This window comes from Leptonychotes weddellii, chromosome X (genome assembly GCF_054177405.1).
Source record: "Leptonychotes weddellii isolate Sample4059 chromosome X, ASM5417740v2, whole genome shotgun sequence".
In the NCBI taxonomy this organism is placed as follows: Eukaryota; Metazoa; Chordata; class Mammalia; order Carnivora; family Phocidae; genus Leptonychotes; species Leptonychotes weddellii.
In genome coordinates this window covers 94278372-94305781 of record NC_138385.1, presented here as the reverse complement: position 1 = coordinate 94305781, position 27410 = coordinate 94278372, and the positions used below count along the sequence as shown (strand labels likewise).

Below are 27410 nucleotides of genomic sequence, written 5' to 3'. Positions count from 1 at the left end.
TGTAGGGATCCCAAGGGGTACATGCACCCTGATGTTTATAGCAGCAATGTCCACAATAGCCAAACTATGGAAAGAGCCAAGATGTCCATCGACAGATGAATGGATAAAGAAGATGTGGTATATATATGCAATGGAATATTATGCAGCCATCAAAAGGAATGAAATCTTGCCATTTGCAACGACGTGGATGGAACTGGAGGGTATTATGCTGAGCGAAATATGTCAATCAGAGAAAGACATGTATCCTATCATCTCATTGATATGAGGAATTCTTAATCTCAGGAAACAAACAGGGTTGCTGGAGTGGTGCAGGGGGTGGGAGGGATGGGGTGGCTGGGTGATAGACATTGGGGAGGGTATGTGCTATGGTGAGCGCTGTGAATTGTGTAAGACTGTTGAATCACAGACCTGTACCTCTGAAACAAATAATACATTATATGTTCAAAAAAAAAAAAGAAGATAACAGGAAGGGAAAAATGAAGGGGGGGAAATCGAAGAGGGAGACGAACCATGAGAGACTATGGACTCTGAGAAATAAACTGAGGGTTCTAGAGGGGAGGGCGTGGGGGGATGGGTTAGCCTGGTGATGGGTATTAAAGAGGGCACGTGCTGAATGGAGCACTGGGTGTTATATGCAAACAATGAATCATGGAACACTACATCAAAAACTAATGATGTAATGTGTGGTGATTAACATAACATAATAAAAAAATCATAAAAAAAGATTAAAGACAAACTACCAAAATTAATAATATTAATGTCATTAATATGTTTTATGCCCTGCAGTTTTCTGCTGTGTAATTTTTTAAATCCTTTCATGAGACACCAGAGCCTTTGGTTTCTTGGAAACAGGTTCCTTTACCATACAGGCTTTGCTTTCAGGCTCCCTTTCTCCTGCTTCCATGAGTTTGCTCTCTACTTTGCATACCCCGGGGTCTTACTTGAGACCCACACATCACTATCTGTGACTGATTCTTAGGAGAGAGCCAGGTTAATGTCTGAACTCAGGCCACATACAGCAAATCTGTCAAAATGATCATTTTCAGTGAGGGAGCCACAGACCCTACAAAATCATTTGTCTTAAATAACATCTAGATCAAAGTCAACTGGGCCTGAGGAAATGGCATTTGCTATGCTTAAAAATTAATGAGCAACCCTGTCACTTAAAATTTAGAAACTTAGAATAGAATTAGACCTTGAGTGTTCCACCTCCAAAACAAATGTCTGCCATAGGCTTAAGAATAATTAGAACTGGAATATATTAATACTGAGCCTCTGATGGAACCAAACATTGCTTGTGTTTTCCTCTATTTGTTTTCACCTACTTGCATTAAGATGGTCAGGACCCATGGATTCTGTGGTGTCTGCTTCCTCCTGATATCTTGAGGACAAACCTTACTTTTTTGGGGTTTCCCATCACTGCTAAAACACACAGGGCTAATATCATTCCAGTGTACCAATAATTTGTTGAGCTCCTACAATGAGGAGGCATTTTGCTGGCATCATGGAAGACTGAAAAGAAAATCAAATATGGCTCCTGACCCCTAAGAACTCATAATCTAATAGAAGAAAAAGACACATCCAGGAAGAATTCAGGTTGCGTTAAAGCAATGCTATATGGAAAGTGCTACAACAGAGGCCTAATTGAATCCAAAGCTGACATGGTTTAGAGTTTAAGACAGTTTCAATGTCCTTCTCAGTAGATCCTGAAAAGGGGATTCTAGTTACCTGATTATTCTCCAAACAGGATGGGCTACATCATTTGTGGGGCTCAGTGCAAAATGAAGGCCCAGGGCCCCTTACTCAAAAAAGCATGGTGTCCTTCTGAGTGCGGGGCCCTGTCACATGCCCTTGAATCCAGCCCTATCTTCAAATACGGTCTATGAATATGAGGAAGAGGCAAATTTTAAGCAGCCTGGATGAAGAAAGTACACACAGGGAATTTTCTTCCAAGTAGTTCACAGGAAAATAAACTCACTCTAAGGAAAGAGAAGAATTCAGTCTTTACAAATTAACAAATGGGACTGGGATCTAAAGGAAAGTTACCATTTGCAAAGTCAAGGTCACAGATATGGCACAGCTACAAGCTAAGGGTAATAATAACAGTAGCAGTAGCAGGGGTAGCAGCGGACAAATGTACAGAGCTTATTGAGTGCCACCATTCTTCACAGTCTCTTCTGTTGACTTACTCATTTAATCCTCAAAACAGCCCTGGAGGATGGACAGATGCTATTATTGCCCTAACTTACAGATGAGGAAACTGACCTTAGAAAGGCTGAGTAACTGTCCCTGGTCACAGAGCAAATAAATGGTAGAACCAGGATTTGAACTCAGACAGTCTAGCTCCAAAGTCTGTGCTCTTAGCCACTATTTATGCTATTTCTCATAAAATAAGGACAGATATGGAGGGAAGGAAGGGAGGGAGTCATCCCAGTATATTCATTTATTAATATTTTAGATTTGGCTTAACCAGGACGTACTGTGTGTTGTGTGCATGTTTTTAATTTTTCCTTTTTTTGCATTTCATGTTCATAGTTTAACAGCACCCGTTCGCCCTCCCCCACTGAGTGTTGCCACATGACCCCATGGAGTAGAAAGGTACTGGTTCTGAGAACATTCCATCACAGCCCTATCCCATTCTCTCCACTTTCTTCTCTCTTTTAACTATGGCAAACTCTGTTGTTTCTAACTAACAGGTATTCTTTTAAATCTCCTTCAAGAGTGATATTTTCCTAACTTGAATTAAATAAAATATCATTTAGACAGCCATGTCATTGGCTTTCTTTCCCACTTACTTTTCCCCCCTAAATTGCAATTAAGGCTCTGTTCAAGATGGGCATCACCTAATGCCACTCCTGGACCTTATAGTTCAAAGTAAAGTGATTCCAACTTTGCCCTATATTTATCAGAACTGTAAATACAGGTTCGGCTTCTCAAATCAAAAAAGAGAATAGGACAAAAGGATTCTCTGGCAGCCAGTTGTCCCTGTCGCCATTAAATAAAACGTGGTTTTGGCTGCTGGTCAGAGCCTGTAGTCAGGTCACTATTCTTTCTTTGTTTCCCAGTCCATTGTTATTCAAGGAAGGAATCGCCTACAAAATGTGGCCTCTGGTGGTGGGGGTTTCTCTCCAGCTCCTGCTCTTTCTCTTTTCTGTCTCTCTTTTTGCATGCACCAAACTTTTTTTTTTTCTTTTTGGAAGTTACCTAGGAAACAAAGTCTTTTGTGCTCCAACTTTATTTGAGCTATTCGCTTCGCTGGGAATCTGCACAAAAGCTGGAGAGAGAAAGAAGGTTGCAATGTTTTACTAAAATGTTCATGGCGAACACATTTTTCTCAAGGGGGGTAATCATATCCTGTTGGGTGTGTTGGGGGGCTTTGCAGATACCTCTGACAAGGTAAGCAAAAGCTGGGGGGTTAACTTAAACAAGTGGCTCTGGAATCTTCTAAGAGGACCTGAGAACACTTTGACAATATGTGAAATCCTGAGTCAGCAGGACATGATGCTTCCAAGTATGAGGATGAGAAATTTTTTCATGATTTTAGGACTTTACTCCAGTTAAGTTAAAACTTAACTGGAGTAAGAGGGAAAAATATTTATTTTATACAAACACTCACCTTCCTCCAAATTATGGAAAGAAAGAAAACTAGGGTCAGTGGTGAAAACTGGGTCTTTTAATAATCTGGTTTAGAAGCCCAACCCTGAAATCATCATTGGAATGGAGCCTTTTTAATAATCTGGGTTAGGAGCCCAGTCCTGAAATAAAAGTAGATAATATTAATATCTATCAAGGGCTTGGATGGAGAATTTTCAAATGTCATACAGAAGTCAAGGCCTCTAACTCCACAGCTAGAAGAAAAGCCTCCCACTGCAAAAGCTGAAAGAAATGAAGACCCTTTACTCTTCCGAATTTGAAAAAGAAACTCTCTTGAATCTTTCTCCCCATTAACTGCTTTTGTATTTTCCACTATAGTAAGTGGGGGAGGGGAGCTGCTTTTCCATGTGCACACAGTGTTGATGAAACTGCATTTTTGAAATGTTAGTCACAAAAACCACAGTCCTGCAGTAAAATTAACTCCTTGTGATTTAAGCCAGCCTCTCAGATTAGATAGGCTTGTCCTTCTGGTGATGTGTTCTGGAATGTTTCCTGACTCCAGGTTTTCTGGCACGTTTTCTGAACCTTTCATAGGCATCTAAATCATCTTCTCCCTTTGATCCCAGTCATCTAGAGCTCTCGAGACTTTCATTAGCAATATATGGATATCCAGAATCTACCTGTCACTGGATTAGAGACTAAGATTTTTCTTCAGTTTTGAAGTTAGGGGTCTTATGGCTACCTTGTCTCTCCTCTTAATTCCATTTAACCTGAAAAGCATGTTTATTAAGTCCATTTTTTCTTTTGTGTCGCTTGACTATTGAAATTATAACTTTCAATTAGTGGTGCTTACTAACTATTTCTAGGAATTCTTCCTTTGACCTAAAAGCTTATTTCTGACCTCGCTGTTCTTAACTGTGAAATTCCTTAATATGTGTGCTCACATATAAACCATTCTGGCTAAGTCTGAATGTACTTCATTTGCAGTCCCATCCCCCGGAGGACGAAGATACAGATGTCATGTTAGGGCAGCGGCCGAAAAACCCAGTACACAATATCCCATCGACGCTGGACAAGCAGACCAACTGGAGCAAAGCACTGCCTCTCCCAACACCAGAGGAGAAGATGAAACAAGATGCCCAAGTGATTTCTTCCTGCATTATTCCCATCAATGTCACTGGTACCGTTCTGTTCTTTTCTTAGGGGCACAATATTCTGTGTTTTAAATGTGTTCAAAGCCTGTGCTGCTGGGCGGACCAGTTAAGAATACCGCTTTGTAAACAAGCAATACCTTTTTCATCAGAATACAACCCAGAAGATGTTCAATATGCTTTTGTCAGGTTTTGAACATCCATTTGCATATGTTCTGCTGGGCCGCTTGTTATGTAAATGATGGACAGTTTCTTTTTGAAAAAAGTCACCAAATAGCTCTTTGGTCATAGCTGACTGAAATAATGGAGAAAGCGGCAGTGATTAGTCATATGATAATGATGCATGGCACAGCAAGAAAGAAAACAGCAAACCCCAGGTCTCTCAAACTGCAAGTAATGATCCTGTAGACCAACTATAAAATCTGTTTTCAGGCTTCTTTGGATGAAGGTAGGCTTGTTTAAAAAGATCGTTTAGATTTCTGCATCGATTATGGTGATTTCTGACCTAAAAATATGCGGATTCAAAGATGAAGGCTGCATTCTATTCTAATCCAGCCAGCCTGGCTTACATTCCTCTCTGCTTTCCTCTTCTTGTGTACTGAGAGTTTGAATATTAGTCTAGGTCGAACGCAAGCCTGTCCAGACTTTTCTTGAAAAGTTTATCTGTGGAGACTGTAGATTCCACAATGGGACCTGGTAATCTTAGCTGTAAGTGAAATGATGTTATGAAATATTCTCACTTTCAAAGACAGACAGAAAATGATCTATCCATTGGGCTTTCTTTAAACATCTCTAATAGTTATATTTTAATTTATTTGTATATTGAAAATTTCACAATGGCCACGTTACTACTTTTATCCTGGTACCATGAGACTAAAGGTTGCATGTCGCTCGAGATGCATTTTGGACATGGCTATTATTAATCCCACTCAGATTTCTCTCACATAAAGTGGAGAGCAAATGACCAGATATCCAGGACAGATATTATTTCCTTCCTGAAAAACAGGAATTCTGGTTGATCAGCTGGTTATGAGCTAGGAGTAATTTTCCTGCTGACCTATTCAACTTGCAGGATAAATTATTCTAAGGATGCATACTTTATCTGATCTCCATAATCTAAATGGGCTGGGTTAGGTAGATATCAAAATGTATCATTTTGGCATCCTCTTAAACTAACTTTCCCTTCTGGGAACATTTGATGATTACAAGCAGCACCTGCTTTCTTCATAGCACTGTAAGTAGATCTTGTTTTCAAATTTAGTTCTTTGATTATGGGTCTTGTGATTCAGGAAAAGGGAAGATCTTTCCTTCTGCTTTATTTCAGGAACTCTCAGACTAAAGCCCAGATTATATGTTGATTTCAAGAGCTTTAGTGAAAAAGCTGCTAATTATGTCCATATAACATAAAGTGTGTCTGTGTGCCATGTGTTCTGTAATTATTATGAGTAGAATGAAAGATCTTAATTTTTGGCTGGAGCTAAGAAAGGAAAATTCCATTAGTATGAATTCTCCAATTAATATAATAATTAGTCATCATGTGACATCTCACAGATTTTTTTCAAAAGTGAGTTCTGGAAACTGTTGTCACTGTGATGCTAAGCAGAACTCAAATTGCTTCATTTTATAGCTGAGCTGAGGTTTAACACGCCATCCTGCTCTATGCGTAACAATCAGGATAAATGATGAGGCAACCAGATTCCAACGCACTTTTGGTATCCTGACTTTCCGAGGCAAAGCTCACTCTGAAAAATCCATGGCACATGCCTGTGCCAGACAGGAGTGTGAATTCCTCACCTCCTTCCTCACCATTCTAGTTTTGATAAGACTGCATGTAGTGTATCAATAATGTGATTATGGAGAGAGAAACAAACAAGCATCAAGGTTTGGCCCCTGTATTTATAAAAGCAAACAGACACTCATTGTAAAGACTGGGAATTCCAGCTTCATTTACAGCTGAAAGAGAACGTAGATCCACTTAAGTAGAGAACTGAGGACTGCCTTGTATTCTTATTTTATAGTGATAAGACACTGGTGCCATACCAAAAAGTGTCCAACTGAGACAGTAGAAGAAAATAGAGTTCAATGATGATTTAAAAACAAATCTCTAGGCTACTTTCTCCTCATAGAAGGAGTGTGTGCGTGTGTTGTGTTGTGTGTAGGGTTGGGGTGCAGTGGTAGAGAGAGGAAAAAAAACCTCACAAAGATGCTTTTAATGAAGAAATGGGTCAGGATATGTTAGCTGAACTAATTCAGGTTAACATCTTGGCTCTGGATCTACTACTATGCAAAGACAGGTTCAGCGAGCCCAGAAATAGACCCGTAAATAGGAGTAACTAAAGGTTGTAAGCCCTTCAGGAGCTGTTTCTGTGTGAGAGTGATTCTTTGATGTTATTTTTCTCTCCTCTTTCTTTTGATTTTCCTTCTTTGCTTGTTACTCTTGGCAGTGCAAGCTGTTGTGCAGAGCTGCATTTAGAAGTAAAGCTTAATGTACTGCAGAGTAATTTAAATAAGAGCTGAATAAGGGCTCCCTTATATTTATTCACGGGCTTAATCCAAACTCTTCCTTTACTTCCAATCAATAAATATCACTGTGTTCCAAGCAAATGAAAATTTGTTTGCCGTTTCTAAAGGCTAATGAGACCTATTTGTGGGTTGCAGGAGTTGGTTTTGACAGAGAGGCTAGTATACGCTGCTCTCTTGTTCATTCACAATCCGTACTACAGCGGAGACGGAAACTGAGGAGGAGGAAAACCATCTCGGGTATCCCCAGAAGAGTCCAACAAGAAATAGGTGTAGTATAAAACTGTTAATGGTTAACATTCTGTTGGGTGTCAATTAGAAGGAGATGAAATGGAAGCCGGCCTTTTAATCAGCTTCCTTAAAAATCGTCAGTGTTGTAACTTGTAGAGGTTTGAAATGGCGTGTACTTGTTCTGTGTTCTGCAAGCTGGGTGGTATTACTTTTTGAATCTCTGTTCTTGACTGTGAAGATTTAACCTTAGGAATTTAGGTATACATGTTCAAGTCTTATGGCTGAAATGTAATATTTTGGTAATTTTTAAAGTTTTATTAAGATGGAAATGATAAGCAATTTTTTAAAGTTTTATTAAGATGGAATAAAAAGTAGCAAGATTCAATGAAAGATTATTTTGGGAAAATTATACCTTTACTTGAAGAGAGATATACTTTTATGGCATTAATTAAGAAGGTAAAATTTAAGCATATTCAATTAAATACTGACTATTGATAACATGTTACCCTTTATGACTTTTCTTCTATTTTTTTCTGTTCCATGTGTTTAGGAATCTCTTCCTATGCTTTATTATTATTATTATTATTATTATTACTATAGCATCTCTTTTATTACTTATAATGAATTTTAAGAGTTTTATTTTGCTGGGCATATATTACAAAATAAAAAAGAATAGCGGCCAAGAAGACAAAATGCACTTGAATTTAAAAAAAAATAGTAGTCACTTATTGGGGCAAAGTAATTTGATAGTGAAGAGAGAATTCACAAAAGATCTAAAAGCATTTTCTCTTAGTATACACACACACACACACACACACACACACGTAGAGACAGAGACAGAGAGGCAAAGGACAGATTCCCCAAAGCATTTTAACTTTCTCCTAATTTTATATGCTGATTTTTTTTCCTCAAAGAGAAAGATCCAACATGCCACCACCCAGATTTGTGGACATCTCTCAGAATGTCTGTTAGTCTGCTGATGTATGAAATATCTCACTGTGCTTTCCGTGTGCCCTAGATTCTGATGAATCCCCTGTGGCCAGGGAAAGGAATGTGATTGTGCACACGAATCCAGACCCTTCCAACACTGTCAACAGGAGGTCTGGAACCAGGGATTCAGAGTGCCAAACTGAAGATATTCTGATTGCTGCTCCATCCAGAAGGAGAATCAGAGCTCAAAGGGGTCAAAGCATTGCAGCTTCCCTTTCTCATTCTGCTGGCAACATCTCTGCGTTGGCAGACAAAGGCGACAGCATGTTCACTACTGCAGTGAGCAGCCGTACAAGATCTCGGAGCCTCCCCCGGGAGGGCAATAGAGGTGGGGATGCTGAGCCCAAAGTTGGTGCTAAACCCTCAGCATATGAAGAGGGGGAGCCTTTCATGGGCGACCAAGAAAGAACCCCAAATGATTGCAGTGAGGCCCCCAGCAGCCCAAGTGCACAGGAACACCAGCCTGCTTTGGGCCTGGCTTGTTCTCAACGTCTTCACAGCCCTCAGCACAAGTTAAACGAGAGAGGGAGGTCACGTCTGTCCCGAATGGCTGCTGACTCTGGCAGCTGTGACATCTCCTCCAACTCAGACACCTTTGGGAGCCCCATCCACTGCATCTCCACGGCTGGCGTCCTCCTCAGCAGCCACATGGACCAAAAAGATGACCACCAGTCATCCAGTGGCAACTGGAGTGGGAGCAGCTCCACATGCCCCTCACAGACCTCAGAGACAATCCCTCCTGCAGCTTCTCCTCCCCTCACCGGCTCTTCACACTGTGACTCGGAGTTGTCACTCAACACAGCCCCTCATGCTAATGAGGATGCCAATGTCTTCGTGACAGAGCAGTACAATGACCACCTGGATAAAGTGAGAGGCCACCGGGCAAACTCCTTTACCTCCACTGTGGCAGATCTGCTGGATGACCCCAACAACAGCAACACCAGTGACAGTGAGTGGAATTACCTACACCACCATCACGATGCCTCCTGCCGCCAGGATTTTAGTCCTGAGCGCCCCAAGGCAGACAGCCTGGGCTGCCCGAGCTTCACAAGCATGGCCACTTATGACAGCTTTCTGGAAAAGTCTCCATCAGACAAAGCAGACACTAGCTCTCACTTTTCAGTGGACACAGAAGGATACTACACTTCCATGCACTTTGACTGTGGTCTCAAAGGCAGTAAGAATTATGTCTGTCACTATGCAGCCCTGGGCCCAGAGAATGGCCAGGGCATCGGGGTACCTCCTACTCTTCCGGACTGTGCCTGGCAGGACTACTTAGACCACAGGAGGCAGGGGAGACCTAGCATCTCTTTCAGGAAACCAAAGGCAAAGCCGACCCCACCTAAACGTAGTTCATCATTGAGGAAGTCCGATGGAAATGCAGACATTTCTGAGAAGAAAGAACCAAAGATAAGCAGTGGCCAGCTCCTGCCTCACAGTTCCAGGGAAATGAAGCTGCCTCTTGATTTCTCCAACACGCCTTCTCGAATGGAAACTGCCAACCTTCCCACCAAGCAAGAATCTGCTTGGATGAACCAGAGTGAACATGGTATTAAGGAACCTCAGTTAGACACTTCAGATACTCCACCATTCAAGGATGAAGGTGCTGAATCAACTCACTATGCAGATCTCTGGCTTCTCAATGACTTGAAAACAAATGATCCTTACAGATCTTTATCTAATTCAAGTACTGCTACGGGTACCACAGTTATTGAATGCATCAAATCTCCAGAGAGCTCTGAATCCCAAACATCCCAGTCAGAATCAAGAGCCACCACCCCATCCCTTCCCTCTGTTGACAATGAGTTTAAACTGGCCTCACCAGAAAAGCTGGCCGGCTTGGCATCGCCATCAAGTGGCTACTCGAGCCAGTCTGAAACACCGACCTCCTCTTTCCCTACAGCTTTCTTTTCCGGTCCACTGTCTCCCGGAGGTAGCAAAAGAAAACCGAAAGTCCCAGAAAGGAAATCCTCACTACAGCAACCCTCTTTAAAAGATGGAGCTCTTTCACTGAGTAAAGACCTCGAACTTCCAATTATACCTCCTACCCATCTTGACCTAAGTGCTCTTCATAGTGTCTTGAATAAACCATTCCACCACCGTCACCCACTGCATGTTTTTACTCATAGTAAGCAGAACCCAGTAGGAGAAACACTGCGGTCGAATCCTCCACCGTCCCTTGCAATTACACCAACAGTCCTGAAATCTGTTAACCTTAGGTCCATCAGCAAGTCTGAAGAAGTGAAGCAAAAAGAGGGCAACAATACAGATCTCCCCTACTTAGAAGACAGCACTCTCACAATGGCTGCCCTGTCTCCAGGTAAGATTAAGCCGCATGTGGCTAAGAAATCAGTATCACGTCAGTACTCCACTGAAGACACCATACTGTCCTTTTTAGACTCCTCTGCAGTTGAGATGGGACCAGACAAACTCCAGTTAGAGAAAAAACGTACTTTTGATGTAAAGAATCATTGTGACCCAGAAACAGCAACCTCAGCTGGTAACAATCTTCTAGATTCAAGTGTCACAAAAGACCAAAAACATATGGAGAGCGAGCTTATTCCGGAGAACACACCAAGTAAAAATTGTGACTTTCCCACAGAAGGATTTCAGAGGGTCTCTGTTGCCCACCCAAATGATTTGGATGGTAAAGTACTGCAATATGGAGCTGGTCCAGATGGAGCCCTAGGACAGGTGCAGAAGCCATCCTCTGCAGATTGGGAGGAAGCTGCATACCCTGAGTCTGTGGATGCGCTCACAGCTCAGTCAAACTCACCAACCAGACCCACAGACATAAGCAGTCAACTTAAGCATCAACTTGGGATGAGCCACCACCATGACAAAGTGCCTGGGAATATCAGCTGTGAAGCAGAGCTATCAACTGCAAATTCATGCCCTGAAAAATGTTCTGAGCAGGAAAATAGTGCTTCAGGTATTTCAGCCAAAAGTGCCTCTGATAACAGCGGAGCAGAGGAGACCCAAGGAAGTGTGGATGAGGTTTCACTGAAAGGTCAGTTGTTGATGCCTTTGTCCCAGTGGAAAGGTCTCTCACGGCACTTCATTGCGTTTTTTTTCTTTCTTATGTTCCCTGTAACACAGTACAGCCCTGGGTGTTGGTTTCCCTCCACCTTTTTTTCACTTCTTAAAACAATTGAGATAAAAGTTTTTGTTATTGAGGGACTGAGCTGCGACAGATAATCTCTCTTTTTAAAAATAGCCGTAAGGTATCTGTTGTTTGTTGATGCCACAAGCCAGTGAAACACAGCAGCGTGCCTGGTAACTTCTTTTTTTTTAATTTTTTTTTTTTTTTTTTTTTTAATTTATTTGAGACAGAGAGAACGAGAGAGAGAGCACATGAGAGCGGGGAGGGTCAGAGGGAGAAGCAGGTTCCTTGCTGAGCAGGGAGCCCGATGCGGGACTCGATCCAGGGACTCCAGGATCATGACCTGAGCCGAAGGCAGTCGCTTAACCAACTGAGCCACCCAGGCGCCCCATCTGGTAACTTCTTCTTAAAGATGCTTTTGTTCTTCATTTAAGAATCGTCACCGAGTGATGACTCTATGATTTCGCCACTTAGTGAAGACTCTCAGGCTGAAGCAGAAGGTGTGTTCGTGTCTCCAAACAAACCTCGTACAACTGAGGATTTGTTTGCAGTCATTCACAGGTGAGGCAATTAACACCAAAAGTTTTGCTTCTTTCAGTGCATCTCATCAAATCAAACTGATAGACTTATATTTCTGTTGGGGAATGTGAGCCTTCATATGTAGCTCAACCTGACTTGAGAGACTTCCATAAGAACTGCTGAAGGGAGAGGTGTTTTCCATAGGAAAGACATCTTGCGACAGGTTTTCGTTTGAAAACAATTTGTGGCTAAGTAACAGCGTGAAAGCTCACTCTGTTGTAATCTCTGACAAATAATTTCTTGAACCAAAAGAAAAAAAAAAAAGCTCACAACTGTAATCCTACACTAGCAGAGATGCAAGCCGATTCACTGAACAGTCAGAGCCCAAGTTTGAGACAAGACAGTGTATAAACCTGCCCGTTTCATAGCTCAGAACTAATCACTGCTCCTTTTCTCCCCCTGTTCCTAAAACTTAAACTTCTTTAATAACATTGGTCCTCTCTAAAATTAATACCCTAAATCCCACAAACAGAGGACGTCCTCTGGGCTGTTTTTCTAGGACACTATTGTGTCCAGGCTGCCCATTCACATTCTCTCACCTGCCCCCTGCCCCCTGCAATCAAGGACCATGTTTGCAAGAATATATACTCCTTACAACTTGTGACTGACGAACAGAGCAGGAACTTGCACTCGGTAGCCGAACCCAGATTAGACTGAGCTATCCAATCCTGCTGTACCTGCTCCTTTCACAGCCACGACTGCTTTCTTCCACTAGGCCTTGGAACTACATGGGACTCCCAAGGGACACAACTTGGAAACTGCCTTTTCTACCTTATGAAGTTACACTTTTTAAAAAAGATTTTATTTATTCATTTGCAAGAGAGAGAGAGCGAGAGCGTGCATATGAGCAGGGGCAAAGGGAGAGGGAGAAGCAGGCTCCCCACTGAGGAGGGAGCCCAACGTGGGGCTTGATCCCAGGACCCTGGGATCATGACCTGAGTTGAAGGCAGACGGTTAACCAACTGAGCCACCCAGGCACCCCTGAAGTTATACTTTTTGAAGCAAGTTTTTTTCAAGAAGCTTGCCATTTTTCCAGGAATTCTACTATTTTTTTTTTAGATTTATATATTTATCTATTTGAGAGAGAGAGGGAGAGAGCACAAACAGAGGGAGGGGCAGAGGGAGAGGGAGAAGCAGATCCCCTGCTGAGCGGGGAGCGCGACACAGGGCTCAATCTCAGGACCAGGAGATCATCACCTGAGCCAAAGGCAGACGCTTAAATGACTGAGCCACCCAGGTGCCCCTGGAATTCTACTTTTAAAGGGAACTTGCATTTTCTGTTGATGTGGTTTTCTCATAAAGAAGGAGCACAGCTCTTCAACAGCTTTTTTTTTAAAGGAGTCCATCAGAAACACCTTCTGTGTGTATATACCTTAGCAGGCACACCTCGCCACGCAGAGAGTGAAGAATCAGTTCATTTTTTCTTTGCTCTGCGTGTGGTCTAAGATCTGATTATATTTCCCTTACCACACTTTCTCTTAGGACAAGTTACTAAAACGCTATATAAGTTAAAGAGCCAAGTTCTTACCCCAAAGGACCAAATGTTAGTATCTGGAATAGTGGACAGAACATAAGTAGTGGAGTCAGAAACATCTGGAATTGAATCTCAGTGCTGCCACTTCTTATCCAGTCTTGTCAGTTAAAATCTCTCTACCTACTCCCTGTTAGTGGAGATACCTATAGATCACAAATTCAATTTTGATGCTAAAATAACATTTTGGTGTCTCGAATATGGTAGATGCTAAAAGCAAATGTTAGTTTGAAATTCCTACCGTATCGGAGTGCCAGACCCTGGCATATGCGAGATAACCACCACAAAGGTTTCAGTGAACCAAAATGAGGCTGGTCTCCCAACTGCAAAGCTGACATTTTCTCTACCCTATGGATTTTCAGGTTGGTGAAAGAGCATGTTGCCAATATTTATCAACATACTGAATCATGCTGAAGATTCACTAAGTTTACACCTATTTACTTACCAAAAGAAATAATATGATGACAGATGCCTACGTTTGGTAGACTTACAGAGCTTGGTAATCTTAGATTTGCATTTGTGTAGGATTTATTTATGTGCAGCACAAAGAATGACCTTGTTGTTTTTTTTTGTGGATGACACTTGATTTTTTTTTACCTTGTTTTCTTGAGAGTTTACAGTATATAGAGCTTTAAGAGCTCCAGAGGTAGTCTAGGTTTTTAGCTCCTCACAGAAAGTGGGCTTATTGACTGATACACAGCTGATGTTACTAAGCAGCTACAGAATGGTCTTTACAGCAAAAAATGGATTGATTTATTTAACAAGTCATGTAAGAAATTTTTTATATGGAGAAATTTAAAAAGTTGACAGAATAGTATAACGTACCTCCCCCTGACACACATATCCATCACCCACGCCTGTCCACCATCAACCTATGGCTAATCCCGTCCCATCCACACCTCTATCCACTTTGCTCTTCTGGTATTCACTGAAAGCCAACCCCACACATCAGAGCATTTTATCCGTAAGGCCGAGACAGATTTAATAAGAGAAAGCTATAGTCCCTCACTGCCTACACTCTAACCAGAAGTCAGACAGCAGTATTTTCTCAGACTCTTGTAAAACATCCCAATAAGTCCTCCTCTAGAAGCTGTAGCCTCCACATTAGTCATTATGTGAGCCGGTCATTTACAGAACCTAATTTACGGCCGCCGATGACTGGAGAATTTCCCTCAGGCTGTGAGTGCTACAAGGGCAAGGAATGTATCTCACTCCTCACCTCCAGTGTCCTAATGCTTCCTATCCAGTCAGATAGGGTCCACCCAAGTGCTCTTTAAGGACAGTGCATGAATGTGACATAACACTTGTAGTTTCATAAAAATGTCTGTGGACTGAGATGTTTCCTTTTCTTGAAAGGTCCAAGAGGAAAGTACTTGGAAGAAAAGATTCTGGGGATATGTCCACTCGAAGCAAATCGAGGGCTTCTCTTGGCGGCGGCAGCAGCAGCAGCGCCGGTTCTGTCACTCTGCCCAACAGCAACGTGACCACCCCAAACAGCCAGAGGTCTCCTGGCCTCATCTACCGAAATGCCAAAAAGTCCAACACATCGAACGAAGAGTTTAAGCTGTTACTCCTCAAGAAAGGAAGTCGCTCAGATTCTAGTTACCGCATGTCTGCTACTGAGATCCTCAAGAGTCCCATCCTGCCCAAGCCTCCAGGCGAGCTCACCGCTGAGTCCCCACAAAGCACCCATGAGGCCCATCAGGGGGCACCTGGGGCCGAGGCATTGTCCCCACTCTCTCCATGCTCCCCAAGAGTTAATGCAGAAGGGTTTTCCTCAAAGAACTTTGCCACCTCAGCATCGGCAAGGGTTGGCCGTTCGCGAGCGCCCCCTGCGGCCAGCAGCAGTCGCTATAGCGTCCGCTGCAGGCTGTACAATGCGCCCATGCAGGCCATCTCTGAGGGTGAGACAGAAAATTCTGATGGGAGCCCACATGACGACCGATCCTCCCAGAGCTCAACATAGGTGGCCCGGGCCAGGCTGGCTGCCAAAGGCCAAAACCCTTAGTCATATGAGGATGTAGGAACAGAACAGAGGACTGGGGAGAAGTCAGCACACCATGGGGTACCATCACTGCTTACCAACGAATTCCTAAATATTTGCGGGGGAAATGGAAGATGGTCTTTCTTGATTATTTTCCACATTTTTAAGTAGCTGCACTGTCTTTCATATTTTTCTTTAGCTTAGTTTGATTTACCCAATCTCATTCCTTTTGATAATATAGAATTTGAAAATGTCTGCTTTTCATGAAACCTAGAAAAAGTTTTCCCAGAGCTGCCTATTCAGAAAACAAAGCCCTCACTGTCATAATTCTTAAGAAGATGAAATTACTCTGGAGGTTTGGTATTTTTTTATATTAAAATGAACTAAAGCAAAATTCAGAAGAACTACACACATGTAAATACCATATTTTTGATAAAAATGTGTAAATAGATTTATCAATGACGAGTGGACATGTGGCCAATTATCTACCACACACCAACTGTTTATAGAACACAACAAATAAAGTGTAATAATTGTATTCTGTGAATACCATTTTCATATAAAATACCATATTTAAATGTCCACCAATATGATTTTCTGAGTGATAAACCTCAATTATGAATTTTAAACTGGTGAAATAAAGAAAATCTTGAGGTCATATACTGAAATGTGATTAATTTAAAATAATGAATTCAGACCTCACCATTTTTGTGACAAATTGCAGCACCAAACAAGTGAATAGTAACACATGGCTATGATTTGCCATGTGGTAATTTGGACAGAATGAAAAGCATGCTTTTGATTTTTTTTTTTAATCAATGAGAAAAATCATCATTCTCAACACAAAGCCCTGAAGAACAACATTTGACAGTGTCTTTTAGACTTTTAAGTTTTCAATGGATTGCTTTAAAGAGAATGAATAGGGAAAACAATAGTTAATTTTAGGTTATGTTTTATATTAGGCTACTGGGGACATAAACAGTCATAAACTCCTTAAACAGTTTAGCAATTAGCTCCAGGTTCTTTAACTAACAAAAATAAAACATAAGCATGCCACAGAGCTATTGATTTATCAGTAAGTACCTGCAATGAGTTTTCAGTGAAGCTTTCTCTCTGTGCTGATGAGATTCATGCTACCTAAAAAGTAACAGAAATGACACTGTGAACAATATAGTTGGGAATTAGGTATGTGTATATGCATTATTTATATTCACTGTTAAACCGGGAATGGGGAACAGCTCTGGTTCACAATGCTACATACAAATGAGTTTTTGTCTGATTTTACTATATCTGCTTGATGGCAAAAGGGGAGGGTGGTGGGTGGGAAAGGAAATATCAGGGCAAGTGCTCTGATAAAATGAAGGCAGGGAAACAAGCTGAATTACTTGAAATTACTTGAATTTTCTTGTCTTAAAACTGAAAAAAAGTAGTTACAAGTTGAAATCTGCAAATGGTTCTTACACCTCTGATTTTAACGTGAACTGATACTAATGTTTGAAATATGTCAGAAATATAAGCAGCTATGTACTTAGAATATGTTTTGAATGGGACAAGGTAGAAAGTAAAGAGAACTAAGAAGGGATATGGCCTATAAAAGAATAGAATGTGATTAGAATGCTAGAACAGACCAGCATTACCAAGAAATTGATAAGCAACTGGCTTTAAGTTTATGCAAGTGGTATTTGGGAAAGTAGGATGTGTGAAAGCGGGTTTGTGGCTTTGGTTTGATTCATACAACATGAAGGAGAAAGCCTGGTCTAAGAGGATGCTGTCTTTCAATAGAAACACTTTCTAAGATGTTATAGATTGAGAATTAGAGAATCTGATTGCTGTTGGTTTTTGTTTGTTTGTAAAGAAAAAAAATGTCTGTCTTCTATTTGTTTTCACTATCAAATTGTATTTCTTAATTTCTTGTCATCCTTGTATGTAAAATGGGTCCTGGGGGTGGCGGGGTACAGGAGGGAGAATGTGTGTGTGGGTGTGTGTGTGGGTGTGTGGGTGTGGGTGCTTGCGCTGGGATAGATAAGCTACTTGGTAAAGGGTACATTTGAACATGTATAAAGTGTTATACTTTTTATGAAAAGAAAAATGGGGGTTTGAAAAAAAATGGACCATTTCTCATTGGAACCCATTAGTCAAGAAAACCAGCATGGTTTGACACCACATGGGAACATGAATAACTTTTTCTCATGCTTTGAAAAGTACACTTGGCAAAATTTTAAAAATAAAGTTTTTAGACAAATGCGCTAAGAAACCGTCATTTCCAGTCCCAATAGGTGATCTTTTGTAATTTTCATAAAAGCAGTTCGTTTGCAGTATGGCTTTTGTGTAGTTAGGGGTTTTTTAAGCGTAAAGAAAGTATGTGGGCTTTAAAAGTGATTCTAAGTCTTGAATAGGAAACCCATCAATTGGCTTTAATAAATATGTCACCTTTTTATTATTGACATCAATTTAAGTAATGGTACCATATATTTTTTAAAATACATACTGACTTGAATTGTGAGGCAATAAGATTCCTTCTATATGTAATGATCACAGAACTAACCCTTATAATATAGTTTTACTTATTTTGTTTACTCTAAAAATCTATAGCAGAGTTTCTCTATTTTATATTTCATAGATTTAAAAAAAACCCAAATAATGATGGATTTTAAATTCACTGTGTTGAGTATTGAGTAACTGAGTTAAAAAAAAAAAAGTAAGGAATTCCTTAGTAATCTGGAATATTCTACATGGCTTTATTACATAGCATATAAGACCAAGAATTAGAGGGCTGTCTTCAACATCACTACCGTTTTGAAGCAGGGTACACACATTAGGTATTGTAAAAAACATCAATCCAAACTTTTCTTCTGTTGTTTGCACTGATGCTAATTTTTTGTTCTTTTATGTTTATACAACATGTCTGTGTTGTGTGGGGAAAATTTTTTTTTCCTTACTTTTTGGTTTTTTGTGTTTGGGGTGTTTTTTTGTTTTTTGTTGGTTTTTTGTTTTTTTTTGGCTAAGTAGAGGACATGGACTAGTTGTAGCAAACAAAACACACTGTTTGCTCTTGCCAAAGGTCAGTGAGTGAGTACATTTGCTGCAGTGATGGCAGACTTAGAGAACTAGATCATGACAAAGGTTTAAAACTATAAAGAAGGTTACAGTGTAACTATTTTGGTACTAGAACCAGTTCATGCTGGCCAAAAAGACAATGGTTTATGGACTTGCATCCATTTTGTATTTTTGTAATATTTGTAAATATGAACTTTTTAAATTGTCGCAGAAATGGTTTCTTTTGTAAGATGTTTTCAACGTTTACATTCAATTCAAGCCTTTGTATATTTTAGAGCTGTGCAACACTTTAAGTCTTGTATTTATTTTTAGTAAAAATGGTGACAGTTTCATTGTGAACCCCTCTCAAAAAAAATGTACCAGAAAAGTTTGATTACCTAGAAAGTGTGTATAGAAACTGCAAATAAACGTGACTGCAATTAAACAACCAGTTTCTCTTGGATTATGTAACTGCATTCTTGGGGTTTCACAAACAGCAAGTGTTTTATAGGGAACGGGACATAAAGGGAACTGCTATAGCAAAAGTATGAGGGGAAAAAAAGTAATAAATAGTGTATAATGAGCTCCAATCTCATTTTGGGTTTTGGGTTGGTTTGTTTGTTTTTAGATTTTTTTTAAAGTAATCTCAACACCCAACATGGGGCTCCAACTCATAACCCCGAGATCACACAAGCTCTACTGACTGAGCCAGCCAGGCGCCTCTCTAATCTCGTTTTGTATTTGAGAGGAGAAAGAATAAATTTCCAATATCTACTATACTTTCCTTGTAGCTCCTCTGTGAGCCAGGAAAAGATTTATGGCTTCACTTTAAAATACTTACCTGCTTTGCTTCTGATAATTACTCAGACTGTGCCTCCTTCCAAAGATGGGCAGCCTCGATATACATATGCCAATATGCCACTAAATAATGTCATGTATCCTTTATTACGTAGCAAATTTATGTGCCAGATAGTGTTCTAAGTGCTTTGCTTACTCAAACTCATGTACTCCCCACATTGTGCCCATTTAACAGATGGGGAAACGCAAGCACAGAGCTGTGTTACCTGACTTGTCCAAAGCCGTGGAGGGACTAAATGTTGGGGCCGCAGTTAACCCCAGTAAATCTGGCTCCAGGGTCTGTGTTACCTCCCCATGAGGTAACAACTTTATAAAATAACTTTCCCCGTTTGTACCAAACCTCCACAATTAAGGCCCCATATCCTCTCCTTCGAATTCCAGCAATGACGCGCACACCTAGGATAGAGCCAAAGTCGACGTCTGTGACGGGAGGGCGAGAGATAGAATTACATTTAAAAAAACAAAATTTTCAGGCGCCTGGGGGGCTCAGTTGGTTGAGCGACTGCCTTCAGCTCAGGTCATGATCCTGGAGTCCCGGGATCGAGTCCCACATCGGGCTCCCTGCTCAGCAGGGAGTCTGCTGCTCCCTCTGACCCTCCCCCCTCTCATGTGCTCTCTCTCTCTCAAATAAATAAATAAAATCTTTAAAAAAAAAAAAAATTTTTTTTTTTTCAAAAAATCAACCAATGACAGTGGAGAGGACACGCGCCCAGCAGCCTCACCACGCCGAGCGTTCTCCACGAAGCGGCTCCGGCGCTGGAAGAATCGCGCGCCCATGCGCCGGCGCCCCTGCGCAGCCGCAGAAACACCTCTCAGCGTTGGAGGCTCGCCGCTACGCTCTAGCGCCGAGTCCCAATCCCACCAGCTTTTGCGAGCGGAAATCTGAACTCGAACGCCCAGCTACAGACGCTCGGAGGCGGGCACTGCCGGCTGCGCAATGGGAGGGAAAGCCCCTCCCCTTGGCTGTCGCCCTAGCAACGTTCCTATTCCCCCAACCATTGCGCAGGCGCCCGCCGGATAAGAGCCGCGTGTATGGGAAGAAGAGTGCCGCGTGCTCGCTAGTGCGCGCGTAGATCCGGAGCTTCCGGGGTCCTCGAGGCGGGCGTGTCACGTGGCCAGGCCCGACTTCCGGCGGGAGGATCGCTTGTGGAGCTATAGAATTAACGGTTTTGGCCGTTGACGCTCCGGAAGGCTGGCTGACACTAACTGGGTCCCGTGCCCTCCGGAGGCCGGTGAGGCAGATCCTGATGCCAGAACAGGTCTGTTTAGCGACACTTTTTCCTTCCCTTGAACTTTCTTGCCTCTCGGGTGTGCGCGAGAAACCGTTGAGCTCCGGTTTGGTGTGAAGGTTGGGGAGCTGTGGGGCGGAGCGGGGGGCGGGGCGGGGCAGGATTTGCCTTGAGGGAAGAAAAAGGACTTGATTTTCGGGATCGCGCTGAGGGGTGGTTCAGGGTGGTTCCCGCCGCCTGTCCCGGGACACCAGCGGCTATGAGCGTTTGAGATTTGGCCGCTTTTTGAGTACTTTGTGCTGACTTTCTGGGACAAGTAGGTCCTTTTTCGTCCTTTCTCTTCCTTAGCGAAGGCGGTTGGGGGGCGAAGAACTACCAAGACTCTGAGACTTTATATAGAATTTTGAGTTTAAAGAATTGATGAACTAGCGAGTTGATTCGTTAAAACATTTCTGTGAGATTGAAACGTTGATTTTGAGGCTTTGTTGGTAACCTCGTTTGATCAATGACAGTGCAGTCTTCCTACATAAACGCGAGGCGAAAGAAAATAAAGGCACGATTGTTTGAGAACTTGGTTAGAGATCGCTTCCTTCCCTCCTCTACCTGGCTCTCCCCAAATTAGGACTGCTCTAGGGTTTTAAACTACTTTAATATTTACAAATAGTGATTTTACAAGCAGCTTTTCTTCACGGTGTTTTATAAAAACAGGGCATGGGCTCGATTCAGTGCTGGGCGATGGGATACAGTTAGGGCGGCATTATCTCCCATCTGGCAACTTTGTGGTCGGGTTAAGTTTGATACGGACAGAAGGGCTAGTGTTGAGAGTCTGGACAGGATTTTTAGAAAATGATTGTTCAGTGTTTTGACACAATTTTGATTTAAAAAAAATTGGGTGTTGTAATCTGCCTTGGTTTTGCTGTGTATTTTTTCAGTGGTTTTCGGGTGAAACGCTGTTTTCATCCTTCACATTTTCGATCAATCTTGGAAGCTGAATCTTCAAATGACTTTTGAAAAATGCCTTTGAAATGCCTTTAAAGTCTAAAAAACGTCTTTAAAAAAAACCCAGGTGGCTTCTTGTTCTTACGTTATCAAGAGTTTAGGTTTTCTATTGTAAAATACAAAAGAGCTTCATTTTAAGTAAACTCATTTTGCAGGATTTTGAGTTTAATGAATTATATTAATTAATTTTGCATAATCCAGTCATGGTTAGGCTCTAAGAAATTGTTGTGGGAACTTTATCTTATGTGAAGACGGGAAAGGAACTAAAATTGATGCTGTGCCTGCTGTGAACCAGACGTGATACTCAGTGCTTAACTGTGTCATTTGGTCTTACACAGCCCTGTGAAGCAGATATTATTCCAACTTTACGAGTTAAGAAATTGAGGCACAGAGAGTTTAAATACCTTCTTGAAGCAAAACAGCAAATTTTGCAATTTGGATTTGGATTCAAGTATTTTTTAAAGCCCAGTTCTTTGCATTATGTCCTGGTTTTTAAAGTTTGTTTGCAAAAACGGTTGCTGTATCTGCAGTATACAGGTGCAATGTGAATGAAAATTACATGTTTTGACCCTGAGTATTTATTGTCCATGTGCTCCATGACAAATAGTTCTGTTGGGAGGATGTTATGAATATCCAAATAATGAAATAACCGTTGCGAACAGTGAGTGCCTTTGCTATGCCAGCCATGAATTCTAAACACTTGATGTGTATTAATTCGTTTAATCCTCATAACTCCGTGTGAGGTCTGTACTATTACCACCATATTACAGATTAAAAAAAAAAAGTACAGGACGCCTGGGTGGCTCAGTTGGTTAAGCGACTGCCTTCGGCTCAGGTCATGATCCTGGAGTCCCGGGATCGAGTCCCGCATCGGGCTCCTTGCTCAGCGAGGAGTCTGCTGCTCCCTCTGACCCTCCCCCCCTCATGCTTTCTCTCTCTCTCAAATAAATAAATAAAATCTTTAAAAAAAAAAGAAAAAAGTACAGAGAAGTCACACAACCAGTAAGTGGAGGAGCTGGGACCTAAAATCGAGGTGTTCTGGCCCCAAGCCTAAGGTCTTTAGGCTATTTGATGTTTCCCCTTGTGTAACGATTACCTTAAAAGCATTACTGTGTGAGTCTTCTGGTACTTTGGGGAAAGCAGTGTCACTTTTGGATGGGATGACTTAGCACCTTTGCTTTGTGGAGATGGAACTTGAGTTGAGCTTTGAAGTTGAAGAGGTTCTCCTAGGTGGAGAACCAGCAGGGTATCGTGGGTAGAGGTCATGACAGGAGTGAGAGGTTCAAAGAGTGCAAGACTGGTGATTTGTACATGTGCCACAGAGTTAGAAATGTCTGGAGTCTGGTGGTGGACTCAATGAATGCTGCATCTATGTCTAACTACAGCCAAGTTTTGGCTGCAGTGTAATTAGTCCAGTAGAGAATTGTCTGATTTTAAGAGTCTATAACGGTGGTGGCAGACTTTGTCTATAAAAGGCCGGATAGTAAATATTTTAGGCTTAGAGCAGGGGGACAGGTGGTAAGAGGTGATCTCACTTGAGGAGTGTGGAGGCTTCTGTGTAAGGACCTTGTAGGCCATTGTAGGAGTTTGGGTTTTATTTTGTTATTGTTAGAGAAGGGATTCCAGGTGATTTTAATAATGAATAAGTAAAGCCCATAGACTCTGGAGCCAGACTGCACCACTGTCTAGCTATGAGACCTGGATAGATTATTTAAACTCACTTAGCCTCAATTTTCTCTTAAGAAAAATGGGGATAATAACAGAGCCTGCCCTATAGGGTTGTCAGGAATACTAAATGAGTTAACACACATCAAGTGCTTAGAACACTGCCTGGCACAGAGTCGGCTGTAAAATCTGTTAGGTATTATTATCTGTACCTTGTGGTATATTCCAAATTTTCTATAGTGAAACATATGTAATGAAAAATTACACATATAAAATATAAAACAAAATTGTTAGAAGTACAATGAGATTATAGGAAATACTCTTAGAGTTGGGAAATTTGAATTCAATATTCTTATTCCTTGAGAGTTCAAGTAGAGGTGCAAGACTGCTCCACAGTCGTCTTTGTCAGGTATCTGTGAATTGGGGACTTCTTACATAAATCATGGCCTATCTGCAAGATAGAAAATGAGGAAGTTGTTAGAGTGACTACAGTATATCTAAAGGTATTGGTTTGGAAAGACCTAGCCCACCATTGATTATTTTTGCCTGTTTTTGAGCTTTAGATCAATTGAATCATAGAGTATTTTCTCTTTTGTATCTGAGTTTTACTCACCTGTATGGTTGTGAGATTCATCCTCATGTGTGGCAATAGTTGGTTCATTCTCGTTGCTGTGTAGACTTCCTTTGTATGAAAACACAGCAGTTTAATTATTCATTATTAGTCTTATAATCAGAATAAAACAACCAGTTTAAAGAATAAAAGTTACACCTCCTCAAATTGGAGGTATTTTTTTTTTTTTTTTTTTTGAGAGAGAGAGCATAAGTGGGGAGGGGGAGAGGGAGAAAGAGAATCTTTTTTTTTTTTAATTTAAAGATTTATTTATCTGAGGGGGAGAGAGAGAGACAGACAGCACAAGTTGGGGGAGGGGCAAAGGGCAAGAAACCCAAGTAGACACAGGGCTCCTTCCCACAACCCTGAGATCATGACCTGAGCTGAAACCAAGAGTCCAACACTCAACTGACTGAGCCACCCAGGGGCCCCTCAGCTGCTTTCAAAAAGCAGTTAGGAGTGGTGTTCCCTTGTTCATTTTTTTCCAGCATTTACTCTGTAGCCTTTCAGTTGTGAAGCATTCACTTCACAATTTGGAATTTGCGTGTGATCTTGATTCTTATTCCTAGGTGTGGCAGCCTAGCCCTTCAGTTATTAAGGGTTTATTCTAAATCACTAATGGATGAGTTATTGTTTTGTCACTCTCTAAAATTCAGCCAGGACTCCCAATTCAGTTGGAGTTGGCATTCGGAGAACATAACCCTATTAAGTTGATTATGGTAGTAAGTCTGTGAAGTAACTTATTTATGTGTTGTTTTTCAGGAGTAGGTGGTTTACCAGACCTAGGTGACCAGGGAGTTTCACAAATAAACTCTCCAGCAAGTTTAAATATAATTAGGCCCAACTCCGAGGAGGTGGAGTGCTGCTGTTGCACAAAAAAGATGTCTAGCGGCTCCAGTGAAGTTGATGTGGTTTGTATTTCACATTGAAAATCTGTCTTTGTTCTTTTCACTGTGCTCTCTTTCTTTTCTGAATTGAATTTAATTTCATTTAGTGAAATGCAGAAATAACAACTTCATGAGTTTTGACAGTGGTCTATAAAGCTGCGGCAAACATTCATGTACAAGTTTTTTGTGAACAGATACTAGCATTTCCTGTGGGTAAATACTCAGGAGCTGAATTGCTAGCTCATAGGGTTAACGTAACTTCATGAAAATCTTGCCAGACAGTCTTTCAAAATCGTTGTGCTGTTGTACAATTTTGTCACATTCTGCTATGTTTCTTGATTCCTGAAGGTGAGTAAAAATAGATTATTAAACTATATATAATTTGGCTTAACAGAAAAAGCATTTCTTTACTTAAATAAGGATATGGGTATTAATGCCACCTAAGCGCTATGGGCAATTCTCTTAACTTCTATCAGCCCCAGTATCTTTTCATCTTTGGACATAATGTTAACCGCCTACTGAAAATTGCTTTCCGAAATAAATATGTGAAAGCAGTTTGAAAAGCATAAGGCACTAAACACGGTATATTTTTATCAGAACTAATCTATAGCACATTCCATATTGTTTTAGTTACACTTTTTGAAACAAAGACTACATAGCTTCTGTCTGTCTCTATTTTAACATTATTCCTATAGTTTATAATTCATTCTTAGAATACTGTTATTAAATGAAATCTAACGGCTATTTATTGTATATTTATTTATACCCTGTCCTATTCCAAAAAAAAATGTTTTAAGGTGATTAATTTAGCAAGAAAAATAGGTGCTTAAGTGTTTCCTGTCTTGTCCACAGAGTGGCACTGTTGGATTATTTAAAAATAAAAGCCATGTAACCTGGTTCTTTGTTCATGGTTAGAGATACTTGCTTTTACAGCAATTCTGGTGCCAGGTTACTAGACTAGTCTTTCTACCCTGAGTTACACGAGAGGTGAAGCTCAATAGAAAATGATATCCTAAGTGTAGTTGAGATAATGAGAGAACAGTTTTGCAAGAACATCTTTCCATGTAGTCCCTAGTAGTTACAGTGGACAGAGGTCCTTCGATAATCACCAATAGGCTTTTAGAGCTTCTTAAAAGTGAAATTGAAGTCCTCAGTTTTTCTTTCAGCTCTGTCTTTCATCTTTCCTTTTAATTTGTTAATACATCTTCCTTAGATAAGAACACGAATACCTGCTTATGATGATGATAACACTGTTCTTTATGCATATGAACCAAACACTGCATATGTCAATAATGTAAGTAATGTTAATTGCCATTTGCCAAATATATTAACACTTAACCATTTTAAAGAAAAAGGTTTAAATTCTTCATATATTATAGAGTTCCTCTAAACTCAAACTCAAAAAATATTGGCCTCTCCTGAATTTGTTTGCTTCCTTTCATTAGACAATGAGCACTTAACCATTTTACTTCCCTTTTCCTTAGGTAGTAGGAAGTTCAGAGCAGTTTATACTCATTTTCAGTACAAAACTCGAAACCTAGGTCCTTCTGATATAATAAATTCTTATTTCCTCTCTTAATTAGCAGTTGTCATTTTCATTCTCGTACTAATATGAGTTTTTATTTTGTCTCTGCTTTAGATTAAGACTTCTGAATCCTTTTGAAAAGTTGGTGACAAATAAAAACAATTTAAATAAATAAATGTAAAGTTTTTTTCCTCCTAGCGTTCAGTTTGGCTCTTATAAAAGTAAAGCATTAACTACTTAACTTTTAAAATATTAGCAGGAAAGCGTGATGTCTGACACATCCTACAACGAAGAACAACAAAAAACAGTTATGGATGTCCTCACTCATTGTCAGGTATAAAAGTTCTGTCTCTCAAATGTAGTTTTCTGAAATACTAAGTTAAAATTCCCTTTATCTCATGTAAAGTATACAATTAATTGAAATTTTGCTGTATCAAATTACTTATGATTCTGCCTTCATTGTAATGATTTTTAATAATTTATAGTTAGAGTAGCATCTCCAGGTGCAAATTTTGAAATACCAATATGTATGTTTTATAGCTTTGTTTTAAAAGCCCTTAACTGAAGAAATGTATGTTATGTTGCTTGATATTGAATTAATTTCCCCTACAAAATCTTTAAAGGAAATTGTCTGATACAGAAAAAAATTAGTGTGTGCCTTAAATGCATTGTTGAGATGGCTCAGTCGAAAAAATGGCAGCATATCTTAACATAGTTTGTAATTTTGAGGGGATTTTGTAAAAGTTAGCGTGCTGGTAGAGATTGATGGGTGTAATTATCAAGGATTTTGTGAGCTGCATCCTCTAGAGGTAATGGAAGTTTGTTTTTTAAAAAGTAGTTAACACACAAAGTTTGTTGGATTAAAATGAGCTACCGTGCCTAAGTCAAGAATGTTTAGGTGAGTCTTTATCACTGTTA

At 40.6% G+C, this 27410-nt stretch overlaps 1 protein-coding gene and 1 long non-coding RNA gene across 3 annotated transcripts in view; one reads left to right on the top strand and one right to left on the bottom strand.

The window, feature by feature from the left end:
• NHS (NHS actin remodeling regulator) overlaps positions 1–19259 on the top strand; it is a 345618-nt gene extending 326359 nt beyond the window's left edge. The window contains exons 4-9 of one of the 2 annotated variants that reach the window (XM_081809110.1): positions 2536–2598; positions 4582–4774; positions 7404–7535; positions 8515–11496; positions 12024–12150; positions 15056–19259. In XM_081809110.1, the coding sequence (XP_081665236.1) occupies positions 2536–2598; positions 4582–4774; positions 7404–7535; positions 8515–11496; positions 12024–12150; positions 15056–15665 (4107 nt within the window). In that variant the 3' untranslated portion in view covers positions 15666–19259. The remainder of the gene's footprint in view (positions 1–2535; positions 2599–4581; positions 4775–7403; positions 7536–8514; positions 11497–12023; positions 12151–15055) is intronic. The other variant, XM_081809111.1, reaches the window with a different exon arrangement.
• Positions 1–20473, bottom strand: part of LOC145717884 (uncharacterized) — a 53671-nt gene extending 33198 nt beyond the window's left edge. Inside the window, exons 1-2 of the long non-coding RNA XR_014141386.1 lie at positions 20300–20473; positions 16767–16820 (exon numbers count right to left, since the gene is read on the bottom strand). This is a non-coding gene — a long non-coding RNA (uncharacterized LOC145717884). The remainder of the gene's footprint in view (positions 1–16766; positions 16821–20299) is intronic.
• Positions 20474–27410: the final 6937 nt, after the last annotated feature.